The sequence below is a fragment of the Dendrobates tinctorius genome, unplaced genomic scaffold, assembly GCF_039654945.1.
Source record: "Dendrobates tinctorius isolate UK_male_01 unplaced genomic scaffold, ASM3965494v1 ptg000314l, whole genome shotgun sequence".
NCBI lineage: Eukaryota > Metazoa > Chordata > Amphibia > Anura > Dendrobatidae > Dendrobates > Dendrobates tinctorius.
Genome location: NW_027361981.1, coordinates 1,533,246 through 1,559,472, shown reverse-complemented (window position 1 = coordinate 1,559,472; position 26,227 = coordinate 1,533,246). Strand labels below are relative to the sequence as shown.

At 41.7% G+C, this 26,227-nt stretch overlaps 1 protein-coding gene across 5 annotated transcripts in view; it reads right to left on the bottom strand.

Annotated features, from left to right (window-relative positions):
* Positions 1–4,981: 4,981 nt before the first annotated feature.
* RHOH (ras homolog family member H) overlaps positions 4,982–26,227 on the bottom strand; it is a 207,849-nt gene continuing 186,603 nt past the window's right edge. For 3 of the 5 annotated variants that reach the window (XM_073561107.1, XM_073561109.1, XM_073561110.1), the window contains one exon: positions 6,246–6,405. In XM_073561107.1, the coding sequence (XP_073417208.1) occupies positions 6,379–6,405 (27 nt within the window). In that variant the 3' untranslated portion in view covers positions 6,246–6,378. Of the gene's footprint in view, positions 6,406–9,116; positions 9,215–26,227 lie in introns of those variants that run through there. The other 2 variants (XM_073561112.1, XM_073561111.1) reach the window with 2 other exon arrangements.

Sequence of the window (26,227 nt, the reverse complement as noted above, 5' to 3'; positions counted from 1 at the left end):
CCTGTAAACCCCTCCTGACCCCACACATAAACTTCTCCTCACCAGTCTCATGACAACCAGCACAGCAGAGTCCTGCATACACTGAGGCCCCTGATCATGTGACTCCTGACTCCTCCCCTCCTGTGACCTCTGGGAGGGTGAGGATGGGGTGGTGCATGGGGGGCGTGGCGGCTCAGTGCAGTGCGGGAAAAAAAGAGTCCCGCTTGGGACAGGCAGTCAAAAACGGGACTGTCCCACCATATCCGGGATGCTTGGGAGCTACAGTATGTAAAAGGTAATATTGCTAAAATAAACACAGTGGATGTTTTGAGTGGCACATAATAGCAAGATTTATGAAAAAAAAAAAGTTATAGTAGTGGACAACTTCTTTAAGATCACTGACAGTCCCAGTGAGCAGACCCTCAGTGATAAGTAAGCTATCCCTTGTTTCACCTTATCCACATTAGAAAAAAAAATTTATGTAGAATTTGTTAATATTTTTCGTATTGCTTTATGGTATCATCCAGCATCATTACCACGCTAAAGCTCTGACCATTTACTTTCTACTCCATTAAAACTTCTGATCATTAGCTTATTTCTATGTAATGTAAATCATACTGTAATTACCATATTTTTTAACTATAAGCTGCTGATTTGAAATATACATGCAAAACAATATAATATAATACAGTATAGCAAGCATGTTGTGTATTTGGGAATCTGAGGATGATAGTTTTTCTTTGCAGAAGTTTTTGTGAATGGCATTTTCCAGATCCCATGTACAGTGCTCCCATACACCGCTGAACATGTGGTCACATCAGATGACTACCTCCATGCACCTAAAGCAGCAGGAGAACAATAGCAGAAGTAGCACCAGCCCAAAAAGAAGAACAATGTTTCACCAACTATGGCCCCTAGTGTTAATATAATACAATAGTTATGTATTTTTTACTGACTAGGCAAATTTATGAGTCTAGATTTCTTTTATGACTCTGAAAGCAATGAGGTTGTATTTATCAAGCTAAATAGTCCAGAATTATGCCGCAATTTGTGCTTAAAAACTATCTTTCATGATTTTCTGTACTCACCGTCCCCAGGTCCACCGCTGAGTGTCTGCTGCTGCTCCCAGTGTCTGGCATCGCTTGCAGTGATGACATCACATCATCATCATGGCAGACAATCAGCGAGCTCAGCAGCTCTCAACAGTGTGGAGCTCACAGTGTGGCGGCTATAACGTCAGCTTCACGGCCAGTTGTAAGCACAAAGGCTCAGCAGTGGACCTTGGGCAGGAAAGATCAGCGCAGATTATTTTTTGTACGTGGTGTGGTGTAGTGACCACTGTGTCCGCTAGGGGGCGCTGTGTGGATGTCCTAGGAGAGAGGATGAATGGCTGAGTCCTGAATGACCATTATGTATCTCAAGGTGGGTGGCCTTGAGATGGAGACTTATGTGTGTGTTGATCAGCAGTGATATTGCTGAGGTGTTGTTTCAATGTGTCAGGGAGAAGTCTCCAGGTTGCTGGGTAGATGGGCGACCCAGTTACCTACAAACCCACCCAGGGGGAGTGTGTGAATGGTTCAAGGACCAGTGATGAGGTCATAGCCATGTAACCCAGTGGGCGTGGCTACGGACCATATAAGGTGGCCAGGGTAGGTCATGTGGTGAATGCAGGAACCTGGTTGGTCCGTTGTGGAAGGTCTCGCTGGGAGATGTGTCTCCTGGCTAACAGCATGTGAAGTGGCTGTGTGTAATGGCTGCACGTGCCTGATGATTCCCTGGAGGGAATGGATGTCTACAGCATGGTGAAGGAACCATGAGGAAACCCTGACGTGTGTGAGATAACTATGAGGCTGAAGAGCCTGCGTATGGAGCATGGTATAACCTGTGTGACTACAGGGAGGACAGAGTGAAGCTCTGTCAAGGACGCTATGCTGTGAATAAGAACTTTATGTTGCTGGTTATGGTTTATGATGCCTGAATAAACCACACGGACTGAGATTGTTTTATGGAAAACCCCTGCCGGTTGTGATTATTTGGCTGCCAAACGAGAATTCCCTACTTGAATGACAGCGCTACCTCACAATGGTGATCAATATTTCCAAAAAGGGGACAACCCCTTTAATTAAAAGGAATACAAGGGAGAGTGGAGAAGTCTGGCAACCAATAAGATTCCAGATTTTTTATCTAACATTTTTGATTGGAGGAATCTGATTGGTTGCTGCAGGCATCTCATTGCTTTGCTTTCATCCTCCTTTCCACCTTCGCTGGTTTGGGGAAATTTCCCTCAATGTATCTGCGTCTTAATGAGTTTGGTTTGGAGAGTGAAGGTTGAATACTTCTTAACTGTTAAAAAAAATATATATTTATTTCTTAATTTACATGAAATAAGTGTCAGTATATTGATTTTACAGCCAATTGCTCTTTTAACAGGCAGAGTTATAGTTAAACACCCTTATTTCCGCTGCATGTTGCTTGTATTAAAATGTTGTTTATTTTAAATCACAAGAATGTGATATACAGTGGGAAAATCAGTAATTCATACGCGGCCGATTTTGCAAGTTTTCCCACATACAAAGAATGGAGAGCTCTGTAATTTTTATTGTAGGTACACTTCACCTGTGAGAGACAGAATCTAAAAATAAAAGAAAACAGAAAATCACGCTAAGATTTTGAAATAATAAAATTGCATTTTATTGCATGAAAAGTATTTGATCGCCTACCAACCAGCAAGAATTCTGGCTCTCACAGACCTGTTAGTTTTTCCTTATGAAGCCTCCTACTCTGTACTGATTACCTGCATTAATTGCACCTATTTGACCTCATTAACTGTATAAAAGACACCTGTACACAAACTCAATAAATGAATCACACTCCAACCTCACCACCATGGCCACGACCAAAGAGCTGTCTAAGGACACCAGGGGCAAAATTGTAGACTTACACAAGGCTGGGAAGGGCTACAGGACAATAGGCAAGCAGTTTGATGAGAAGGCAACAACTGTTGGCACAAGTATTAGAAAATTATAGAAACACAAGATGAATCAATTTTCAACGAGTCAGTCTTCCGTGGACTGGGGCTCCATGCAAGATCCCGTTTCGTGGGGTAAGGAAGATTCTGAGAAAGGTCAGGAATCAGCCCAGTACTGCATGGGAGGATTGTTTCAATTACCTGAAGAGAGCTGGGGCTACAGTGTCAAACATTACCGTTAGTAACACACTACACCGTCATGGATTAAAATCCTGCAGGGCACGCAAGGTCCCCCTGCTCACGCCTGAACATGTCCAGGTCAGTTTTAAGTTCGCCAATGATCATCTGAATGATCCAAAGGAGGAATGGGAGAAGGTCATGCAGCCAAATGAGACCAAATTAGAATTATTTGGTATCAACTCCACTCGCCATGTTTGAAGGAAGAAGAAGGATGAGTACAACCCCAGGAACGCCATCACAAGCATGGTGGGGGAAACATAATACTTTGCGGGTACTTTTATGCAAAGGAGACAGGTCAACTGCACCGTATTGAAGGGAGGATGGATTGGGTAATCTTTTTCGAGATTTTTGCCAACAACCTCCTTCTGTCAGTAAGGGCCCCGTTACACTAAATGATGCACCGGCGATCCCAACAACGATAAGACCTTGTCAGGGTCGCTGGTGCATCGCTACATGATCGCTGGTGAGCTGTCAAACAGGCAGATTTCACCAGCGACCAGGACCAGCGAGGACGCTGGTATCCAAGGTTAATATCGGGTAAATAAGCATGCGCGTCGCTTAGTTACCTGCTGTGTACCTTGGATACCTGCATGCTGGCGCTGGGAGCTGGTATCCAAGGTAAATATTGGGTAACTAAGCGCACACGTCACTTAGTTACCCGCTGTGTACCTTGGATACCAGCTCCCAGCACAAGCACGCAGGTATCCAAGGTGCACAGCAGGTAACTAAGCGACGTGCGCGCTTAGTTACCCGATATTTACCTTGGATACCAGCTCCCAGCGTCTGCTTACAGTGCTGGGATCTCGCTGATCGTTGGTCTCCCGCTGCTACACGCGATGCGTGCTGGCCAGCGGGAGACCAACGATCAAAAAATAGCCCAGGACATTCCTGCACAATCAGCGATACCCGGCGGGGGGCCGGTCGCTGATGCGTGCCACACACAGCGAGATCTCTAGCGAGATCGCTGATGCGTCACAAAATCAGCGATCTCGCTAGCGATCTCTCTGTGTGTGACGGGGCCTTAAGAGCATTGAAGATGGGTCATGGCTGGGTCATCCAGCATGACAATGACCTGAAACACACAGCCAGAGCAACCAAGGAGTGGCTCCATAAGAAGCATTATACAAGATCCTGGAGTGACCTAGCCAGTCTCCAGACCTGAACCCAATAGAAAATCTTTGATTGGAGCTGAAACTCAACGTTGCCCAGCAACAGCCCTAAAACCTGAAAGATCTGGAGAAGAGCTGTACGGAGCAGTGGGTCAAAATCCCTGCTGCAGTGTGTGCAAACTTGATCAAGAACTACAGGAAACGTCTGACCTCTGTAATTGCAAACAAAAGTTTTCTGTACCAAATATTAAGTTCTGTTTTTGTATTGTATCAAATACTTAATTCATGCTATAAAATGAAAATTAATTATGTAAAAATCAGACAATGTGATTTTCTGGTTTTTTTTTAAGATTCTGTCTCTCACAGTTGAAGTGTAACTATGATAAAATACCGCTCCATTCTTTGTAGGTGGGAAAACTTGCAAAATCGGCAGTGCATCAAATACTTATTTTCCCCACTGTATACTTTTACTAATCTGGATCCCATTTTGTCCATCTGCAGGGAAAATAAGAAGGGTCTATACGGTCAGCTGCCAGATGGGGAAGGAGTCTGAATCTGCTAAGATCCTAGTCTTGACATAATGGTATAGTGTCATCACCAAGGTGGACACATTGAAACAAAAAGAGGAAAATTGTGTTAATATATGCTAGAAGCACGGTAACAGCTATTGACAATATTTTTGGACTTTTGCTATGAAAATTGATTCTTTAATTCTTCATTTATGCATGGCAGCCACTCTTTGTATCACAAGTATCACAAGTGCACAGCTATTTCAACAATAAATACATTTTATGAAATTAATCAGTGCAGTATTAAGGATGGCCCTTCACATTTAATTTCAGTTCTGAATATAAAAATATTGATTTATGTGATGTCTGGGTGCCGATCTGGACAGGTAGACGTAGAGCACCCACCAAGTGCTTTTGTGGCACTGATTCATTCTAACAAAAACGTGAAAACAGCACATCAATGCACATCAAATAGTTTTCATGTGGTTCCTTCGCCTGAACTACTTAGAATTCATATCTCCTACTTCCTGCAGCTCCTGTGTAACATTAGCCCACTTTTCTATATTACATTGTTGATGTACCATCGCTTCTAAAAGTTAAATAAATATGTAAGTTGAGTTTTGCAGAACAATAAAAAAAAAACTGTTTCATCAAACTTCTTCATGCTCCTGGCTTCGCCCAGTCTCCATATTGCAAGAAAAATGCAATAATATAACTAAACAGAAAAAAAAGAGCCTAAAGAGAAATCATGCATTTTTCTAAAATTTACTAAAAATGCCTCCTACAAGGGAACAATGAAATGGGGCGCAAATAAAGTGTCTTTTCACTGTCACTGATGAGTAGACGTATCACAGAAGAAGACTCAGTTCAAATAATTTTGCATTCGTTGACAGAGAAACGCTTCCGTCTCGCCCTTTTTTTGGCTTGGTTGACTGCAGTCCTTACGGCACATTCAAATACTTGCTGGACTCCCCGATTATGCAGAGATGAACACTCCAAGTATCCTTTGGCTCGGACGTCTTGTGCCAGCTGTTTACCATCGGCGGCGCTGATGCATGGCACCCGAGATTGGTTCAGCTCTCTCTGATCAGTCTGTGTGGCGATCACAAGCACTGGCACATGGGGCAGTTGGTGTTTGACCTCAGTAATCCACTTATTTCTGACACTTAGAAATGATGCATGATTGGAGACGGAGAAGCAGAGTAAGACTATGTCCGCATGCTGTAATGAAATGGGACGGATACTTTTAAATGCGTCGTTACCCGCAGTGTCCCAAAGTCCGAGGCTTATCTGGACCCCATCCATGAAGACATCGACTCCTGTATTTTCGTAGACTGTTGGTTTATAGGTGTCCGGAAACGTCTCGGATGTGAAACGGACAAGAAGTGACGTCTTCCCAACAGCAGCATCCCCAACCAAGACACATTTAATGGCGTTCATCTTCCTGTAATGTTGAGAGTTATGCGCGGCCGGCTAATAAGAGAGGAGCCGCTCCTGGATTTCCATCAATTTTTAGACATTCAGCTTTTTGATAAATGAGCCACTTAGATATTCCTATATGAAGACTATTCTTTCACTGTTCAGTCTCAGGATCAGTTCTCTGTGGGAGAGAAAAAAACCGCAATCCTTAAATTTGATTTTATTCTGCGAATTAAACAAGCCATATTTCATATGAGGAGTTTGTCAGCAGAAAATGACTGTACAAACCATGCACAGGTGCTCAGAGCACCCTTGGCGTGACAGAGCAGTTCCCATCTACATGTTCTCCATCTATCTCTGGCTACTGAAAACTCAGAGATGTCAATCAAGTAAGAGGAGGGATATATGGAAAACAAGTACATAGAAGGAGAAATGCACTACATGGCTCAGCCATGCCAAGGGTGCTTAGTTTGTACAGTCATCTTGTGCTGACAGACATCCTTTAAACATTAAAATTCTTACTAACTGCAAATAAACTAAGGATAAAATGGCTATGAATCCAAAGAGTCTCCACAATCAAGAACCCCTTGTTCAGACTGAGGCTGGTTTTACACTTGCCGTGTTTTTGCTGGCCGTTTTTGCAGCCCCAATGCCTTTCTATCGGGCCGCAAAAACGGACCGCAAAAATTAGTAGGAGGGCCATGCTCCATATGGCCGTGAGGGCTGTATTTCCGGCCACAAAAAAATATCGAGCTTGCTCGATATTTTTCACGGCTTACAGACACGGCCGCAATGCAGTTCAATGGGACTGCAAAAACAACGTTAGCTTGTTTTTGCGGTACACCGTATTTGCGGATCACCATTTTTTTCCCTGCTATTTGTTATAACAGGGAAAAACGGCGATCCAAGAAGGCTTTTTGCGTCCCGTTTTTGCGGAAGAACGTGGAAATTACGACCATACCGCCCGCAAAAAAGGACCGTAAAAAACACGACAAGTGTAAAACCAGCCTGACTGATCATGAACTACACTTAGCAAAATGTTCAAAATGGGGAGAGACAAAAATCACATTTTCAATACAACTGTTTAAAATAACATCACAAAATATATATAAAAGTGCAATCATTGAATAAATGTTTTAAAAATTATTGTAATGCTCTGGTTTCTTTAAATTTGTTGAATTTGGATTTCTGGTCAGTGCATTTAAGAAATTAACAACCAAAGTACAGAGAAAAGACAGATTTAGGCTGGTTTCACATTCGCGCTTTTTAAGCGCACGCACGGCCGGGGGTAGCTCCGCCCCCGAGCCGGCTCTCTGCCCGGCGTGCCCGCCCCTTCCTTGTAGCGCCGCCTCCTAGCGCACAGCGGCGCCTGCGATCGGCGCACCCTATCTTTAGCATAGGGTGCGCAGATCGTGCGCAGGCCGTGCGCTAGTTGCGCTTTGACCTGCGCTGCGCACTTTTGACGGTGCGCCGTGCTCGCCAAATTCCGAAAAGTTTGATTTTGGCGCGCACGGCGCACCGTCAAAAGTGCGCAGCGCAGGTCAAAGCGCAACTAGCGCACGGCCTGCGCACGATCTGCGCACCCTATGCTAAAGATAGGGTGCGCCGATCGCAGGCGCCGCTGTGCGCTAGGAGGCGGCGCTACAAGGAAGGGGCGGGCACGCCGGGCAGAGAGCCGGATCGGGGGCGGAGCTACCCCCGGCCGTGCGTGCGCTTAAAAAGCGCGAATGTGAAACCAGCCTTAGAAATATGCAGAAACATCTCTAAAAAAGCAAACATATAAAATGTACACAAATACTCCAAAAGCCACAATTGGCTACTGAAAAGCACAGCAAGACCATGCCTGTATCTTGTAAGGAAATGGGTCGGATACTTTTAAATGGATTAATGCTCTCAGTGTCCCAAAGACCAAGGCTTATCTGAACCAAGATTGTCATTGTGCCATTGGATTATGTATATATACACTGAAGAGGTGCACAATTATATATATATACTTCAGTACAAGCATTTTATATACTGTAGCTATAATCTCTTTGTGCTTCAGCTGATACTGGTGATGTCAGTGATTAGCATGGCAGTCCTGATGTAGTGTCGAATATTCTATCAGTAGGAACACTACAAGATGCCCCTTTTTTTTTTTTTACAATTTTAAGATTTCGATATGATGTAGGTAGTAGAATATTTCAGTTTTAAAAATGTACAAGAAGCCAAAAACTGTGCGAATTAAAAATCACAAAAACTACAGTATCGCACACTGTAAATATTTACTGGTCTTGGGCGCGGCACAATAAAAATTAGGAATAATTTGTACGTGAATACATCTATTCAAACAACCACGCAAAACACTGACTATACCGGCTGAAAGTAACATCTCTCTTGTAATAGCTTTCCCCGGCAAAGTGTATTTACGAATAATTATTATGATAAATTATTCATGTAGATGCAAATAATATTTTAAGTCTTCATTTAGAAAAATCCCAATTTCAAAAGCGCCATAACACACACACAACAGTTATATGAACCAAACGTGTCATGTGCTCCTGCATGTGTCTGTATGGACTTATACAATAGCATAATGCATCACTTGAAAATTAAATATCACAAATAATGACTTAAAGACAAAGCACATATGATAGCGAGATAATCAGCATCTATTTGAAGTAGAACGCTGTGTATTATGTAATGGTACATCTTGATGAACGAGCAATAATAGTCTGTTGACTGATATTGCTCAAATGTATATATATTTATATATATACTTAAAGGTATAATGGATGTATTTTGTGGAAGTTTCACACTTTGCAATCACAGAAGCATATAAGCTTTTTGGAATATATTGATAATTTTATAGGCAGAAGTGGATTCTATAGTATCTAAGAATTTGTTACTTACAAGATTGACCGTCGTCAGTGGCAGATACCTTGTAATGGTTAACTGAAATGATGGTAATAGATAGCAAGCTGTCCAGACTACTTACACATAGGCAGCAGCGCTGTAGTGTGGGGTTTCTAGTTCTATGTGGTTAGTTATATAAGTCCCACACACTAAACTAGTCTTAGCCAGAATGTTCCCTTTCCTCTCTTAGTAATGTAACATTTCTGCAGATACTGTAACACTAGACTCTCCAGAATATTATAATAACTGAAACATTCCTGCATGAGCAGACCTGCTATGGATGGATAGATCGATGGATAGATAGATATGATTTAATGCTAATGAATACTGTAACTATATCCAGATTTTAGCATCTGCATTATGATGCAATTCCCAGACTTGTCAAAAACGTACAGCATCACAGGAATATCGGATGTTCTAAGTTCAGGTTATAAGACCCACCTAGAAATTGAGGCTGTAAAATAATACTAATATGTAGCCACATTGTAAGCATATGAATAAGCCCTAAGTTAGACAGAAATGTTAAGGACACAATGATACTATATATTCTGCCATTTTTCCGTGCAAGATCTATACATGATTTTATCCTTTTATTCCACGCACGATCCACCTGCTTTGACATTTTGATGTCTTGGTATCTTCTCTTGATCTTAGTTGGTGCAATAATGGTTTCAATTTGTAGCTACTACTAAACTGTAGCAGTTAATTTTACATGTGAAGGCACCAAAAAGTAGTGCAAGTAACAGTGATGAAACCAATAGCAATCCGACACATATTATCTGCCACAAAAACAGAGAGGTAATTCTACATCCAGATGATTTCACCCACTCTTGAATCCTGACAATTAGAACAATAACAAAGATGACTTTTGGTTCAATTTGTGATTCTCTATAAACGGTTTCCTGCTAATACTACAGAATTGTCTTTTGTATTGATTGGTAATGTATCTATGGCTGGTCAATAAAGTACAGACAAGCCATCCAGCAACGTCACTAATAATTGTACGTGGCAAACAATGGAAATAATAGTATAATCAACTGTAACAAAACATTTTCCACTGGGGAAAAAAAAAATTTGTACGTTATTCACAAGTTAGTATCCTAAATATTGTATCATAGTGACAAATACATATATATATATTTGTGTGTGTGTGTTTAGTATGTTGACCTGTATATCTATAGTATCTGTGTATAATATTTATCTACCGTATATCAATTTGCAGTATCTACTTATCAAGCTATGTACAGTATCTATCTCATATACGTATCTACTGTATTTATATATCTGAAAATTGGAGGCAGTAAACCAATGTAGCAAAATAGAAAACTATTTCATGACAACTCTTTGTCACACGTGAGAAAGGTTCTCATATGGACCGAAACATCGCCCTTTTGGGCCATTAAGTATTTTTCTATTTTGCTACATTGGTGTACTGCCTCCATTTTCTGGATATATTGGAGGACTGGTCTTACCTGGGAAGCTTTTCACACTATCTATCTATCCCATATCTATCTACCTTTTTTCTACTAGGTGAATACATTTCCACATTTTGTATCATAGTGAGTCCTTGGAAGTGAATTGCTGAGTGTTTAATAATGAAACATTTCAGGTTTTCAGGTTAAGGTAACTCATTCATTTTAGTACATCTATAAGGAAAAGTTCAGACGATCGTGTTTTCGGCCTGTGTTCCGTCTTTGTACTCAATGGACAGCACACTGATCCAATGTTAACCAGCGTGCCTTCGTACTCCAGTGATATCTCACCCAAACTGATGGTCTATGTAAAAAAAAATGCACCATGCACAAATCTGGTGCGATTTCGTCTAGTATATATCAATAACAGACAGCTATGCCAACGAGCACCCGGAACGGCACAAGGAACCAGTAACGTCCACAATTTGCCGATGTGATTGGTCCAAGGTTTAGTTCAGACGTCTGACCCCAGGCTAAAAGGGGACTGTGCATTTAGATTTTGTTCTCAGGAATGGAAGAGGTTAAAACATAAATGAAATCATTACATGGCTTCCATCCCCAACCTAAAAGTGGGTAGACATTAACCAATTTGTAGCGTTACAGCATTGACAGGTAAACGTTTACTGGTCAGCAGGCGTTTAATAGCCTGATAACACAGACAAGCTGCACTTAATGATGTGCACCGAGCCATATGTAATGCATTATTTCCTACACTCTACTATATATATAATTATTTCCACTGGCAGCTATGAATTAACCCCGGAGATTTCTAGAATAAATATTGCAGTAGACAACAATAGTACTTCTCTGATAGAACTGTAGGCATGTTAATGAAGTGCTTGGTTTAAGCTGAGTTCCCGTATGGCATTTTTATTGTACTTTTAATTCACTTTCAACACTTTCAAAAGTACATTAAAGAGGAAATATAATTAAAATTATTGAATTGCTGCAGTGATATGCATTTTTGTAAACAATTTTTGAAGGTGAAAAACATTCCAGAAATGGAAAAGCTGGATAAGCCATGTCACTAAAATTCACATTGTACATCATAGAAAAAAACACATTTAAAGAAAGTAAATGAAGTGATTTCATTAAAGAGCACACAAAAATAAATTGCCATAAAAACCTACTATGAAAGTGCAGCCTAATGATTATTAAAAGAGAAATTTTGCAGTAAACACAGTGAAGCCCATCCAGCTATACAGAACAGGTACAGGATTTCATTGGGTCACAAACTCTACTGACCCCACAAACCCAGTTGTTCCTAAAGTATGTGCTCATCTCAGGGCAAGGCCCACCGGACGGTCATCCTATCCACCGGTGGGCCAGTCCTATTCTCTCATCTGTAACGAACCAAGGTAATTCTTGCTGACTGATGTTTTCTATGCTACACATGTATTCAAACATTACCTTTTTGGAAAAAAGTAGGGAGCATATGTCTTTACAAATTATTTTAATTATTATGTGAATGTTCCTGATGAACAGGACTGTATAACCCTGGACCTTTAATAAAGCTTTCAAACCCTAAATAACTTTCTGCCATCTTTTGCCCTCATCTCTGCACCATTACAACCTTCACATTTACTATTATATGGCCAAACATATGATCTAGTCACTATTGCATCAAAATAGATTGCCAGACACAGAGGTCGTGCGTGCTGCTCTTGAGTCTGTGGTAACGAAGCCATCTTCAAAGGCCCTCACTTACCCGGGGCCTCATGATCTTGTGGGTTCTTCCGTCTGACTTTGAGCACTTGCACAGAGTGCTGCCATTAAGCTCTCAGATATCGTTTCAGATTAGTCCTCAGGTAGCATTTATACAGAGGGCGGGGAGGATTGTGGCCCCACACCATGTGGTACAGAGCTTGTTATGATTGGATGGAGAAGCCTTGACTGAGCGTCACAGTACACCAGTAAAAAGGCACTGAAGGGGTTGTCTGGTTTAATAATCCAAAATTAATAGATGTATATTTTACCTGATGAAGGCTTTTTTTTAAGCCGAAACGCGTTGTTGTTTTTACTGCTACACTTCAGAATAAAAATCTTTAAAAAAAAAAAAAAAAAAAAAGATTTCAAGTAAACCGATCTCTCACATTTCACTTTTTTCAGGAGCGCCGGCATCAGACTGGATTCTTTTCTTTTACCTTATACCTGCGGACAACTGAGGATCGCCCAGCTGATCAGGAGCCGTGCATCAAACCGATTAATTAGGACCTTGGTTTGGGACATTCCCCAGGGCCAATACGCTGTTCCTTCAACCTCAATTTGGTGAGTGCATCAGCTTTGTATTTTTATTTGGGACATTTTTAATATTGCACTTAGATCCTGCGCGGTGCTGTCCCTTTTATATTCCCTATCCTCAGGGTACTATATGAAAAATGGTTTAATAATCCGTTATTTAACATTTTATTGGGTAATTCTGAGTAAAAGAACGTCCCTCATTTAAGACATTCATCTACTAGGTGGAGCAGAAAGCCCAATATGGACATTTGTGCAGTATATGGACATGTAATACTTAATTTTCCCTGCAGCGGTGCTACAGGTAAAACTAGCTGCCAGGTTGCCTAATATATTACAGCTGATGGCTTGCAGACACAGTAGCAGCAGTAAAACCAATATAGGAAAGACTAAATATGGGTCATAAAGGAGTCAAAAAAAGTCTGAAATTAAGAAGATTGAAAATAAAACACCTTGACGAAGGACGTGGTCCAAAACGCGCGTCGGGGTATGTGCTGCACCTACACAGCATACCATCAGGTAATTATGCCTTTTCATCTCGCATCATGGTTTCACTGACCTTGTCTATATGCACAGTACCATACTATGTGTGACATACTGTTATTGCAACATTTCCATCTAGGTCTTCCCATGTATACTTAACCCATAGTGTACCCTCCCTTAGCTTTGGCATATACTTATCCTTGTGCTTACTTTTCCTATACCTTTTTAGCACCTTAGTACATCATCTGCACTTTTTACACCAACGATACATACCTCCAGCTTAATGATCCAGACTATTTACTCTTGATATTATCTATACACTCTAATGGTTTGTTACTAGTCTTACTTCTTTCAAGCCCTGCCCACTTGGACAACACTACATCTATCTTATATTATTGCTCTCTTTACACTACCAGTCTCTATCTTGGTGTATTATTTTGCATACAGTATAATCTCATTGTATATGTCTTCTATGGCTCTATGCTGTTTGAATGTGCAGGCACTCCTGTTAGTTGTGCCACCACTTCACCAATTGTCCTAAATAAAGGTGTTTTATTTTCAATCTACTTTATTTCATCCTTTATTTGACTCCTCCGGGACCCATACTCGGTCTTTCTTCTATTGGTTTTACTGTATATATCTGAATGATCTGCCATTCTGTCGTGTGCACATATATATCACTGTCGCCACGGATATGCTGATACTCAAGTACTAGCTGTGATATATATGTATTGCCTTGGTTCGGTGTGTTATGACCTAGACGCAGCAGCAGGACAACTTTATTTTTTAAGAAGGAAAAAAAATTTTGGGGAGTGTTTTTAAAAATATTTTTTGTATACAGTTTTTTTTTTCTGCTTCACTTGATTCAGGTGTCCAAGTTGGAGCTCATGGTTGCTATGGCAACCAAAAGCCTAATAATGGCCCTAATTCTGCCACAGATCAAAAAGTAATATATCCTGCTAGAAGCACAATGTATTAGACTTCCTGACAGTATCAGGGCTCGTTCACACGACCATACATTGGGTCCATGAAAGAAACGGATGCACTCGAACCAATGTTATTCAATGGGGCAGTGCAGGTGACTGATTTTTTTCATGGACTGAATTTGCTTGTGAAAAAAATTGCAGCATGCACGAGTCTGTTCCTTAAATCAGATGAGACTCACCCATACAAGTCTATTGGTGGATAGGATAGGATAGGGATTAGTTAGACCAATAAGATTTGTCTGGTTAGGAGGGGCTAGGAAAGAGTAGATGGGGAGCTTCCTGGAGTTAGTGTGAGCTGGGGAGCAAGGACAGGAGAGTCATGTCCGGGGGGAACATTTAAGCAGAGGAGCCCAGCGGTCCAGGGCCTAAGAGCTGACAGTCACACGGTGGTGGAGGAATATCAGGGCGGCATAAGAATGGTAGCCGCTAACTTCGTGGGAACAACCCTTAACGTCCGAGGCCTATGGCAGGGAACTCCTGAAGCAGGTTAGTTTGACCAGTCAGTAAGCTGCGGTACCGGCGGATACTTTACGGAAATGTGATATTCCTGGAGGAGTGAGGGACAGTACAGGGAACGGAATGGTGATATTCTGTGAAGAATCTTGTGCTGTTTCTGTGACTAAACTGGACGGGCTGAGTAAAGTTGTTTTGCTGAAAATGAGCTTGGACTCTGACTATCATTGTGTGGTGCTAAGAGAAAAGGAGCCGCGGAAGTGTGGAACGGACCCTGACTTACAAGTGAGTGGACGACAATGTACTAATGTGCTAGAGAGCCAGGGTGTGCCAGTAGTGCCACCGTCAGCCACGACTACCCCCCTGGCCTCTGTTTCAGGTGCATGAAAACAAAATGGATGCCATGCGGAGCCACAATATAGCATCCAATTTTCGGATTTTTACAGATGCATTACGGTTCTGTAGCATAGCAAACTGTAAATGATCCTGTAAATTAATAATAACTGCTGTATAAAAAGGACTGCATACAGACTGCACCTGGATGGCAAGTGAGAAAAAAAAATCGACTCAATTTTCTGGATAAAACTCTGAACGATAAAAGATATCTGATTAATGAAAAAATAATGTAAAAAAAAGTATACTTTGGGCTCTGGGCTCATATGTAAAAACAACTGCACGTGAGGACCGGGAGAGCGAGTGCCGACACCACTGAAACGTTGCCGGCACGGGAGGTGAGCAGATGTGTATTTATTTTATCGTGGCCAAACATGGGGAATGAGAAGGGGTTGTCCTAGTAGTGGACAACCGCTTTAAGGCCAAATTAGATCTGGTTCTTAGTGGGTTGAAACTAAAGAAACCTGGCCATCGTGACAACATGCAAAACAAAGACAGGAGGATACAATATAAATGTGGTCACTCTCTTGTGCTCATGATCAATAGGAAAAAAGTCCCAGATAAATAGAAAAAAGTGTTTCCAGTATCAGCCAGTGACCTGAGCACTGAGTGAAGGGGGCTGGCTGACTGCTCGGGTCATGTGCCCTCAGAAAACACTGTTGAGTATTGAGCGCAAGATCGTAAGGCCAAGGCAGGCACTTGGGGTACAGTGGCTACAAGCAAATCAGGGCATCGGGGATGATACAATTATATAAATAAGCTGTACTACTTAGACTGCAGAGACCTGTGTGTCGTAAGCAGTGCCTTCCCGCCTCCCACCAATCCCGTAATAACAAAAAACCGACAAGCATGGATGGGTTGAACAGGTCGGTCACAGTTTATTAATAAGCAGAGTGAGGCAAGTACAATTCGCAACGGACTCACAGCTGTAAGCCCGCGACCGCTGGGCACGTCGGCTGATGAGAGGTTACGAACCTTGCCCCCCTCTACACTACCGCTGTGACATAATAACCAGACAACATGAATAATAAATGTGCACAAACCAATTATGTAAAATATACAGTGGGGCAAAAAAGTATTTAGTCAGTCAGCAATAGTGCAAGTTCCACCACTTAAAAAGATGAGAGGCGTCTGTAATTTACATCATAGGTAGACCTCAACTATGGGAGACAAACTGAGAAAAAAAAATCCAGAAAATCACATTGTCTGTTTTTTTTTCATTTTATTTGCATATTATGGTGGAAAATAAGTATTTGGTCAGAAACAAGCAATCAAGATTTCTGGCTCTCACAGACCTGTAACTTCTTCTTTAAGAGTCTCCTCTTTCCTCCACTCATTACCTGTAGTAATGGCACCTGTCTAAACTTGTTATCAGTATAAAAAGACACCTGTGCACACCCTCAAACAGTCTGACTCCAAACTCCACTATGGTGAAGACCAAAGAGCTGTCAAAGGACACCAGAAACAAAATTGTAGCCCTGCACCAGGCTGGGAAGACTGAATCTGCAATAGCCAACCAGCTTGGAGTGAAGAAATCAACTGTGGGAGCAATAATTAGAAAATGGAAGACATACAAGACCACTGCTAATCTCCCTCGAACTGGTGCTCCACGCAAAATCCCACCCCGTGGGGTCAGAATGATCACAAGAACGGTGAGCAAAAATCCCAGTTCCACGCGGGGGGACCTAGTGAATGAACTGCAGAGAGCTGGGACCAATATAACAAGGCCTACCATAAGTAACACACTACGCCACCATGGACTCAGATCCTGCAGTGCCAGACGTGTCCCACTGCTTAAGCCTGTACATGTCCGGGCCCGTCTGAAGTTTGCTAGAGAGCATTTGGATGATCCAGAGGAGTTTTGGGAGAATGTCCTATGGTCTGATGAAACCAAACTGGAACTGTTTGGTAGAAACACAACTTGTCGTGTTTGGAGGAAAAAGAATACTGAGTTGCATCCATCAAACACCATACCTACTGTAAAGCATGGTGGTGGAAACATCATGCTTTGGGGCTGTTTCTCTGCAAAGGGGCCAGGACGACTGATCCGGGTACATGAAAGAATGAATGTGGCCATGTATCGTGAGATTTTGAGTGCAAACCTCCTTCCATCAGCAAGGGCATTGAAGATGAAACGTGGCTGGGTCTTTCAACATGACAATGATCCAAAGCACACCGCCAGGGCAACGAAGGAGTGGCTTCGTAAGAAGCATTTCAAGGTCCTGGAGTGGCCTAGCCAGTCTCCAGATCTCAACCCTATAAAAAACATTTGGAGGGAGTTGAAAGTCCGTGTTGCCAAGCGAAAAGCCAAAAACATCACTGCTCTAGAGGAGATCTGCATGGAGGAATGGGCCAACATACCAACAACAGTGTGTGGCAACCTTGTGAAGACTTACAGAAAACGTTTGACCTCTGTCATTGCCAACAAAGGATATATCACAAAGTATTGAGATGAAATTTTGTTTCTGACCAAATACTTATTTTCCACCATAATATGCAAATAAAATGAAAAAAAAAACAGACAATGTGATTTTCTGGATTTTTTTTTCTCAGTTTGTCTCCCATAGTTGAGGTCTACCTATGATGTAAATTACAGACGCCTCTCATCTTTTTAAGTGGTGGAACTTGCACTATTGCTGACTGACTAAATACTTTTTTGCCCCACTGTATATACATTGTGTGTTTTGTTTTTTTTGTTGTTTTTTTAGAAATTATAGGTTTTAATACAAAACCACCACACACCTGCTAATCTATAGGGGAGGGAGGGTGGGACAAAAGCTTCTAGGTATCAGCCCGGGGAGGAAAGAGAGAGACCCCCACCTCACCACCTGAATTTTAACCCCTGGGGGTATGGCCGGACGCCCCTTCCACTCACTTCCCATTGGTCAGTGGGGCGACCTAATCACCTGGGGTGGGGGGATTAGTGTGAGAGGAGGAGGCACTGCACAGAGTTTGCTTATCATCAAATCCATGGGGGGGCTCTACAGTCAGAGGCACCATCCTTATACAGTACAGTGCCTGCCAATATTTACAGCAGTCTTAATGCTATATTTATCTGCTGGAAAACCCCTATAATTATTGAAACTAGTTTACAATAAATAACAATGAAGAAAATAACATAATGGAGAAGTGAAACTTTTCTATTTGTGTCGCAGGTTTGCAAACAAATGAGTCGATTTTAGGGCCCCTAAATCTTTCACTAGCTGGCCATAGACAAGTAGATGACAAAACATCAACACTCTGTGTACCTGGAAAATGAAATAATGCCAGTGTGGACAGCCTGTCTGTTGGAGATATCGGGGTACACTTGGATGGAAAAGGTTGGATTTATAGCACCACACCATCAGATTTTTTTATTACAGCGCTAAAGTGCTGCCAATAAGTAAGTTCCATGACCCTAGAATTATACCGACCAGCCGCCGTCTTCAGCTCTTCCACGCACCGTTCCAGTCCCGATCTGCCATCTTGTGAACACAACTTCTGCCTGACTAGAAGTCAGAGGTAACAGTCACAAGCTCTCAGTGTAAGTCTATGAGAGACTAATTCTTACCTGGTTCTGGCTCTCATGGACTTATAATTGAGATGTGACATCTGACTCGTCCAGCAAACACTGGAGTGATCCAGCAGATCACAACCTGCAGAAGGCAACTGGAGTGGTGCTGGGAGGAACTGGAGATGCGGGCTGGTGAGTATATTACTAGGGTGGGGAACTTAAGGCCCCGTTACACACAACGATATTGTGAACGATACTGTTGCGACGTCACAGTTTGGTGACGTTGCAGCAATGTCGAAACGACATCATTGCGTGTGACACGTAGCAACAATCAACGATCAGTTGGCTGATCGTTAATTGTTGCCTAAGGGTCTGGGCCATAAATCTATCGTTGATCTCCCCCTGGGCAACATACATCGTTGCATGTGACAGCAAAAGACCAACGATCAGCGAGCTCCCAGCGCCATACAGCAGACGCTGGGAGCTGGTATCCAGGGTAAATAGCGGGTAACTAAGCATAGCGCTGTGCTTAGTTACCCGCTGTTTACCCTGGATACCAGCTTGCTCGCTGGTCCTGATCGCTGGTGAGTCTGCCTATGTGACAGCTCACCAGCGATCAGCTAACTATGTCCCAGCGATCCCATCCACGTCGGATCGTTGGTGGGATCACTGGGACATTGAAGCGCTTAACAGGGCCCTTACATTGGCAGCCATAATCCAGCTGTAAAACTTAAAAAAGACTGGAGTAGTGTTCTAAGCATATCTAATAATACTTTATCTCTCAGAGACGTCTGGTAGCGGCTCTTATTCTCCCCTACATAAACAATGGCTCCGATTCACCCAGACCAGCATTGCTTTTGTGCACATTACCACACATCTTACTCCAGGCTGGAGTAACATTTGGCGGTAAGGTACGCCGGAGCTCGTCATAAATTAGCCAAGCGGACATAGCCATGCTCCATCCTACCCCCATCTCTCCCCAGATATGCCCATTTTGACAGAGATGACCAAAACAGGTGTGAAAACGGCAAACTCAAGTTGTGCAGAAATTTTTCAATTTTTTAAAGTGTTTTTTGCAAAAATTCTGATGAATCTGGGCCCATATGTCTAGTTGGGCAAGTCTTGCAGGCATATTTATTGAAGAATTAGAAAAACAAGCTTTTGGGCAAATGATCGTTCAGATAACAACTTTATTCGTCTATGGCTGTTGAACACATTTGCCACTTTCATAACTGCTGATGCCGAATATATCCTAAACAAACTCAGAACACTGATGAATAGAGAAACTCCTCTACTGTGATTAAGGCCATAAAAGAAAACCTGTACTAGGGGTGGGTTTACACTAGCCAACCTGTGGCATTAAATGGCCGATGATAGGTTATATTCTTAATAGCTTGTTTAAACAGGCCAACCGCACTTTTGATGAGAACAGAACAATCAGTAATAGGTCGTTCTGTGCACATAGCTCTCGGCAGCACATGCGATAGTTACACAGAAAGATGTGCTCCCAAAAACGATTTTCAAGCAAGCTCACAAATGTGCGCTATACTTGCGCACTGGGCGATTGGCAGCTTGTTTCCATGGCACAATTATCAGGAAGTGAGCATTCTTAGAAAGATCTATTATGTCTTTTAAATGATCATAGACTCTGTGGGTGAGATTAATCTGACGACTGAAAACAAGGGACCAAACCAAAGCCACTTGGCCACTTGCTTAGAGCAGGACCTTCTGTTCTCACCCGAATGATTTTACAAGAACGGAATACTTGATACCACATCACCTGAGGATGAGTTACACTTGTGTCATAGAATCAGAAGTTTATACTAATAAGGCTTTGGGCAAAAGTACCAACCCGTCCTTAGAACAATGCCTCTTATTATCATACCCACTTTATATGTCCACAAACAATATACCGTATATGTCCTATGCACAGAATAGCTGATTAGTATATAATTGAAAAAGAGCCAACACCTGGGACCCCCATTGATACTGAGAATCGTGATTCAATGATCCCTGCTTGAATAGAGAAGAGGTCATGCATGTGCACTACTGTTCCATTCATTGTTATGGTACTGATTGAGCACTGCACCCATTGATAAATATCATTGTTGAGGGTCCCAGCTGTGGATAAGATGAAAGGGTTGGGCATGATCCAAACATTTCAGAAAAGACTGAAAAGCTAACGATGTTCTGAATTCTTTGGGCTCCTCCCATGGATGGATCTACGGTATTTCCGTAATGGAAAAGAATTCAACTGCAGAACCGACCTATATAAAGAATAGGGTATACTGTACATATGGGCGCATGTAGGTTTGGACTGGCCCACTAGGGAACAGGTGACTCTTCTGATGGGCCATTGTGCAGGAGTGAGCTACGCCTCACCCTGTATGGGCAGTAGTTGGCGCAATATAATTAATTCACCACATCTCATCATTCATTTAACAAACTATCAAGTTTATTATTATAGAAAAAAATGTGAATAAAGGAATGTAACATTTGCTTGTAGCTGAACAATGTGTACCTAGTGTTTATGTTACTGGTGGGCCCTTGGCATCCAAGACCAACACTGGGCACAGAGCAATGGCTCCCTAGTGTCTATGTTACTGATGGACCCATGGCATCCCAGACTGACACTGGGCCCAGAACAATGGCCCCCTAGTGTCTATGTTACTGGTAGGCCCATGGCATCCAAGACCGACACTGAGCACAGAACAATGGCCCCCTAGCGTCTATGTTACTGATGGGCCCATGGCATCCCAGACCAACACTGGGCACAGAGCAATGGCCCCCTAGTGTCTATGTTACTTGTGGGCCCATGGCATCCCAGACCGACACTGGGCACAGAACAATGGCCCCCTAGTGTCTATGTTAATGGTAGGCCCATGACATCCCAGACCGACACTGGGCACAGAGCAATGACTCCCTAGTGTCTATGTTACTGGTGGGCCCATGGCATCCCAGACCGACACTGGGCATAGAACAATAGCCCCCTAGTGTCTATGTTACTGGTGGGCCCATGGCATCCCAGACCGACACTGGGCACAGAGCAATGGCCCCCCTTGTGTCTATGTTACTGGTGGGCCCTTGGCATCCCAGACTGGTCTCCTGAATTAAAAAATATCAAATACTCAATTGGCCAATCATAAATGGCACCACTCATCAATATCAAATAGAGTCGAGCAAAACAGATTTGCATGACCCTGGTCCAGCAACCATGTTGGAAGTCAATGGCCATCAGACCAAAGCCTTGCGAGCCTCCTGTTACCTGCATGCATTAATGGCTCCTCTTTTGACTAGTAGGCCAAGCGCGACATTATCATTGTGGGGCGATTCCCATATGGGGTTGGGACTATAATCAGAAGAGACATTCGGGAAGCCAAACGGTAGGAGGACTATTAACTTGGCCACTGGACCGGGAACCTTTTTTTTTTAGCTCAATTCAAATCAATAAAAAAAAAATCAATAAAAATAAAAACTTTTTCTCCCATGATGTAAAAATAGACCAGAAAATGTAACTGCAAAAAAAAAAGAAAAGCAGTAAAGTTTGCGCTAAGTCACAGTCATTCCTTTGTGTCTGTAAAATCACCATACAAATAACTGTTTATTTTTGTACTTTATAAGTAATAGTTCTGCTACTAACACCAGAGTCATTAATTAAACTGAAGGAAGTGCTACAGGCTAAACACGAGATCTTCCTGAAATCATCTTAAATAAATCTACATTATGACTGTGCACGGCTGCCATCTGTTCCCGCACCTGCACAGTCGCAGCTCTTTATATATAATCAGGGAAAGTTTACTTTGGCATTAAAAAGTCAATTATTTTCAGTAAACACAAAGCACAGATGCCCGTCATGACATATCAGGAGTTTGCATACAGAAAAGGGAACTATTGAGAAAATATGGATGCCAGAGGGAAAATCAAATTCAGCAAACTGAAGAAAAACGGTCTGCTTCTCATCGTGTGCAAAAAAAAGGTGCTTGAATGAGGCCTTACTTACACACCCATATGAGTAAAAAGCGGCCATGTTTTTGTAATCCTGCACATTCCCTTTAAGAAGCTCAAACCTAAAAGCTATTGACGTACATATAGAAATTAAAGGAAGTGTGCATGATTACTTTCAGAACCTCAATCATAAACTTAATTTTTCGTTTCAATGCTGTAATGCTGCACACAGAAAGAAAGATAGAAGGAGATAAGCTTCAAGAAAGGGACATCTTCTGTTGTAGAATGGTAGATTTCTTCATGCCAATGAATATAATAGACTACAGTATAAACAAAATATTTCTTGTTTAAACTGAAAACAAGAATCGAAACTTCCACACAAAGAACTCAACAGATTCATTAAGGTGAGAGGTAAATGTTCTGTTACTGATAGCCTCTCTACTCATGTTGGTGAGTGAGAGCTCCCTGTGTGGAAATTATGACTCAATCTGAAGTTCGAACAAGAAAGCCCTGCACCTCTGCCATTTTCTAACCAGGATTATTACAGGTTTATTACAAGGATTATAACAAATTATTAGATCCAGATCTCCTGCATGTTTTATAACCTGAACTACAACTGCAATTTCCAAAAAGTTGGAAAATAATTTAACCCCTTAACCCCCCCAGAGCTTTTTCCGATTTTGCATTTTTGTTTTTCGCTCCCATTCTTCCCAGAGCCATAACTTTTTTATTTTTCCATCAATATGGCCATGTGAGGGCTTGTTTTTTTGCGGGACGAGTTGTACTTTTCAACGACACCTTACCATGTTGTGTACTAGAAAATGGGAAAAAAAATCCAAGTGTGGCAAAATTGTAAGAAATGTGCAATCCCACACTTGTTTTTTGTTTGGCTTTTTTACTAGGTTCACTAAATGCTAATATTGTCCTGCCATTATGATTCTCCAGGTCATTACGAGTTCATAGACACCAAACATGTCTAGGTTCTTTCTTATATAAGTGGTAAAAAAAAATCACAAACTTTGTTAAAAAAAAAAAAAATTGTGCCATTTTCCGAGACCCATAGCGTCTCCATTTTTCGTGTTCTGGGGTTGGGTGAGGGCTTATTTTTTGCGTGCCGAGCTGACGCTTTTAATCATACCATCTTGGTGCAGATACGATCTTCGGATCACCCATTATTGCATTTTAATGCAATGTCGCGGTGACCAAAAAAATGTAATTCTGGAGTTTTGACTTTTTTTTCTCGCTACGTCGTTTAGCGATCAGGTTAATCCTTTTTTTATTTATAGATTGGGGATTCTGAATACGGCGACACCAAATATATGTATGATTGATTTTTTTATTGTTTTATTTTGAATGGGGTGAAAGGGGGGGTGATTTGAACTTTTATAAAATTTTTATATTTTTAAAAACATTTTTTTAACTTTTGGCGTGCTTCAATTGCCTCCATGGGAGACTAGAAGCTGCCACAACCCAATCAGCTCAGCCAAATAGGGGCGATGATCAGTTCACCTGTATGTACTAGAAAAACTCACTTGCTATGAGCGCCAACCACTGGGCGTCAGTGACAACCATAGGAGGTCTCCAGGAAACCTGCGGTTGTCATGCCAATCCACCGGTGACCCGCGATCACGTGACGTGGGTCACCGGTGGGTGGATTTTTTGGCGCGATTGCCGGAAGCGCTTGTTAAATGCCGCTGTCAGCGTTTGACAGCGGCATTTATAGGGTTAATAGCCACAGGTGGATCATGATTCCACACAGCTGTTCAAAACAGCTGACATGTCCCAGGAAAGATATGGGCTCATCGCCGGAGCCCACATCAAAGGGAGGGAGTCAGACAATAGCGTACTATTACACCCGATGTTGGAAGGGGGTTAAAGAAAACATGAATGTAATGATTTGTAAATATCTTATAGGCATATTATGTTCACTACAAAACATAGAACACAGATCAGAGGTTGAATTTTAGACATTTTCCATCTCATTTGATAAAATTGACTAATTTAGAAATTGATGGCAGCAATACATCTCAAAAAAGTGAGAACAGGCAGCAAAAGGCTGAAAAAGTAAATGGTACTAGTGAAAACCAGCTGGAAAGTCAAATTTCAATTAACATGATTGTGTAGAAAAAGAGCATGTTTAGAGAGGCAGAGTCTCGCAGAAGTAAAGATGGTCAGGGGTTCACCAATCTGTGAACAATTGCATCTAAAAATTGTGGAACGATTTCAGAAAAATGATCCACAACATAACATTACAAAGACTTTGAATATCCCACCATCTTCAGAACATAATATCAAAAGGTTCAGAGATTCTGGAGAAATCCATGTGCACAGGGGATAACACTGACAGTCAATATTAGATGCTTATGATCTACGGACCCTCAGATGGCATTGCATTAAAAACAACATGATTTTGTTGTGCAAATCGCTGCATGGGCTGAGGAATACTTCCAGAAATCATTATCTGTTATCACAGTTTGCTGTACAGGTCAAAAATGCAAGTTAAAGCTCTTTCGTGCAAAGAAAACTCGTATATCAACCCAATATAGAAATGCTGCAGTATTCTGTGGGCCCAAGCTTATGTATAATGGACTGAGGCAAACTAGAAAACTGTTCTGTGATCAGATGAATCAAAACGTGAAATTTTTTATGGAAACCACGGACGCCTTATCCTGCGGACTCAGGAGGAGAAGGACCATCCAGCTTGTTTCCAACAAAGAAGACCCAAGACTGTTGAGCAGCAAGAATCCCACATCAGACAAGAATGGGACAACATTCCTCTCCCAAAACCCCAGCACTTGTCTACTCTTTTCCCTGCTGTTTACAGATTGATGGAAAAAATAGAGGGTATGCTATATAATGATAGACATAGCCCTATGCCAACTTATTTTAGTTAATTTTTCAAATGAAATTAAATGTGTCTAATGTTCTCATTCTGATCCGTCATCTACGAGTTCTGCTGTGAATAAAATATGCCAGTAAGAGATTTCCAAATCATTGCATCCTTGTTTTCTTTACATTTCACACAACGTCCCAAATTTTTGAGAATTGGGGTTTTATGACATGTTCTATGACCAATATTATTACATGTTTCAATGCAAGGACCCTGACAAAGCTGTTTCAGAGTGCTACGTGTGAGGTTTCTAGCAGCTAGCTGACCTTATTGGTCCACTCCGCCTCCACAATCCATGTTTATCTCGTGTGAGATATATGGCATTTTTTTGTATTCTTTTTAATTACATATTTGCTATATTATTTTTAAGGATTTTTAAAGGATTTTTTTAACAATATTTATTGCTTTATTATTGCTTTGTTCGTAGACAAATATTTTTTTGGCCCAATGCCCGATTTTGGGGTTGTCTGAGCTAGCTAAAAACATCTATATAAATGATTTTCGGAATTTGTTATGTTTTTAAATGTTTCTGTGGGTTTTGGTAGTGCTTACACAATGAAGTATCATATTTTTCACACAATAAAGACGCACTGGACTATAAGATCCACCTAGGTTTTAGAGGAGGAAATTAGGAAAAAAATTGAAGCAAAAAATGTGGTCAATTCTGTACTTAATATTCCCTATCCTGGTATATATGGTCCCCTCATCCCCATCCTGATGCACATGGCCCCCTCATCCCTATCCTGGTATATTTG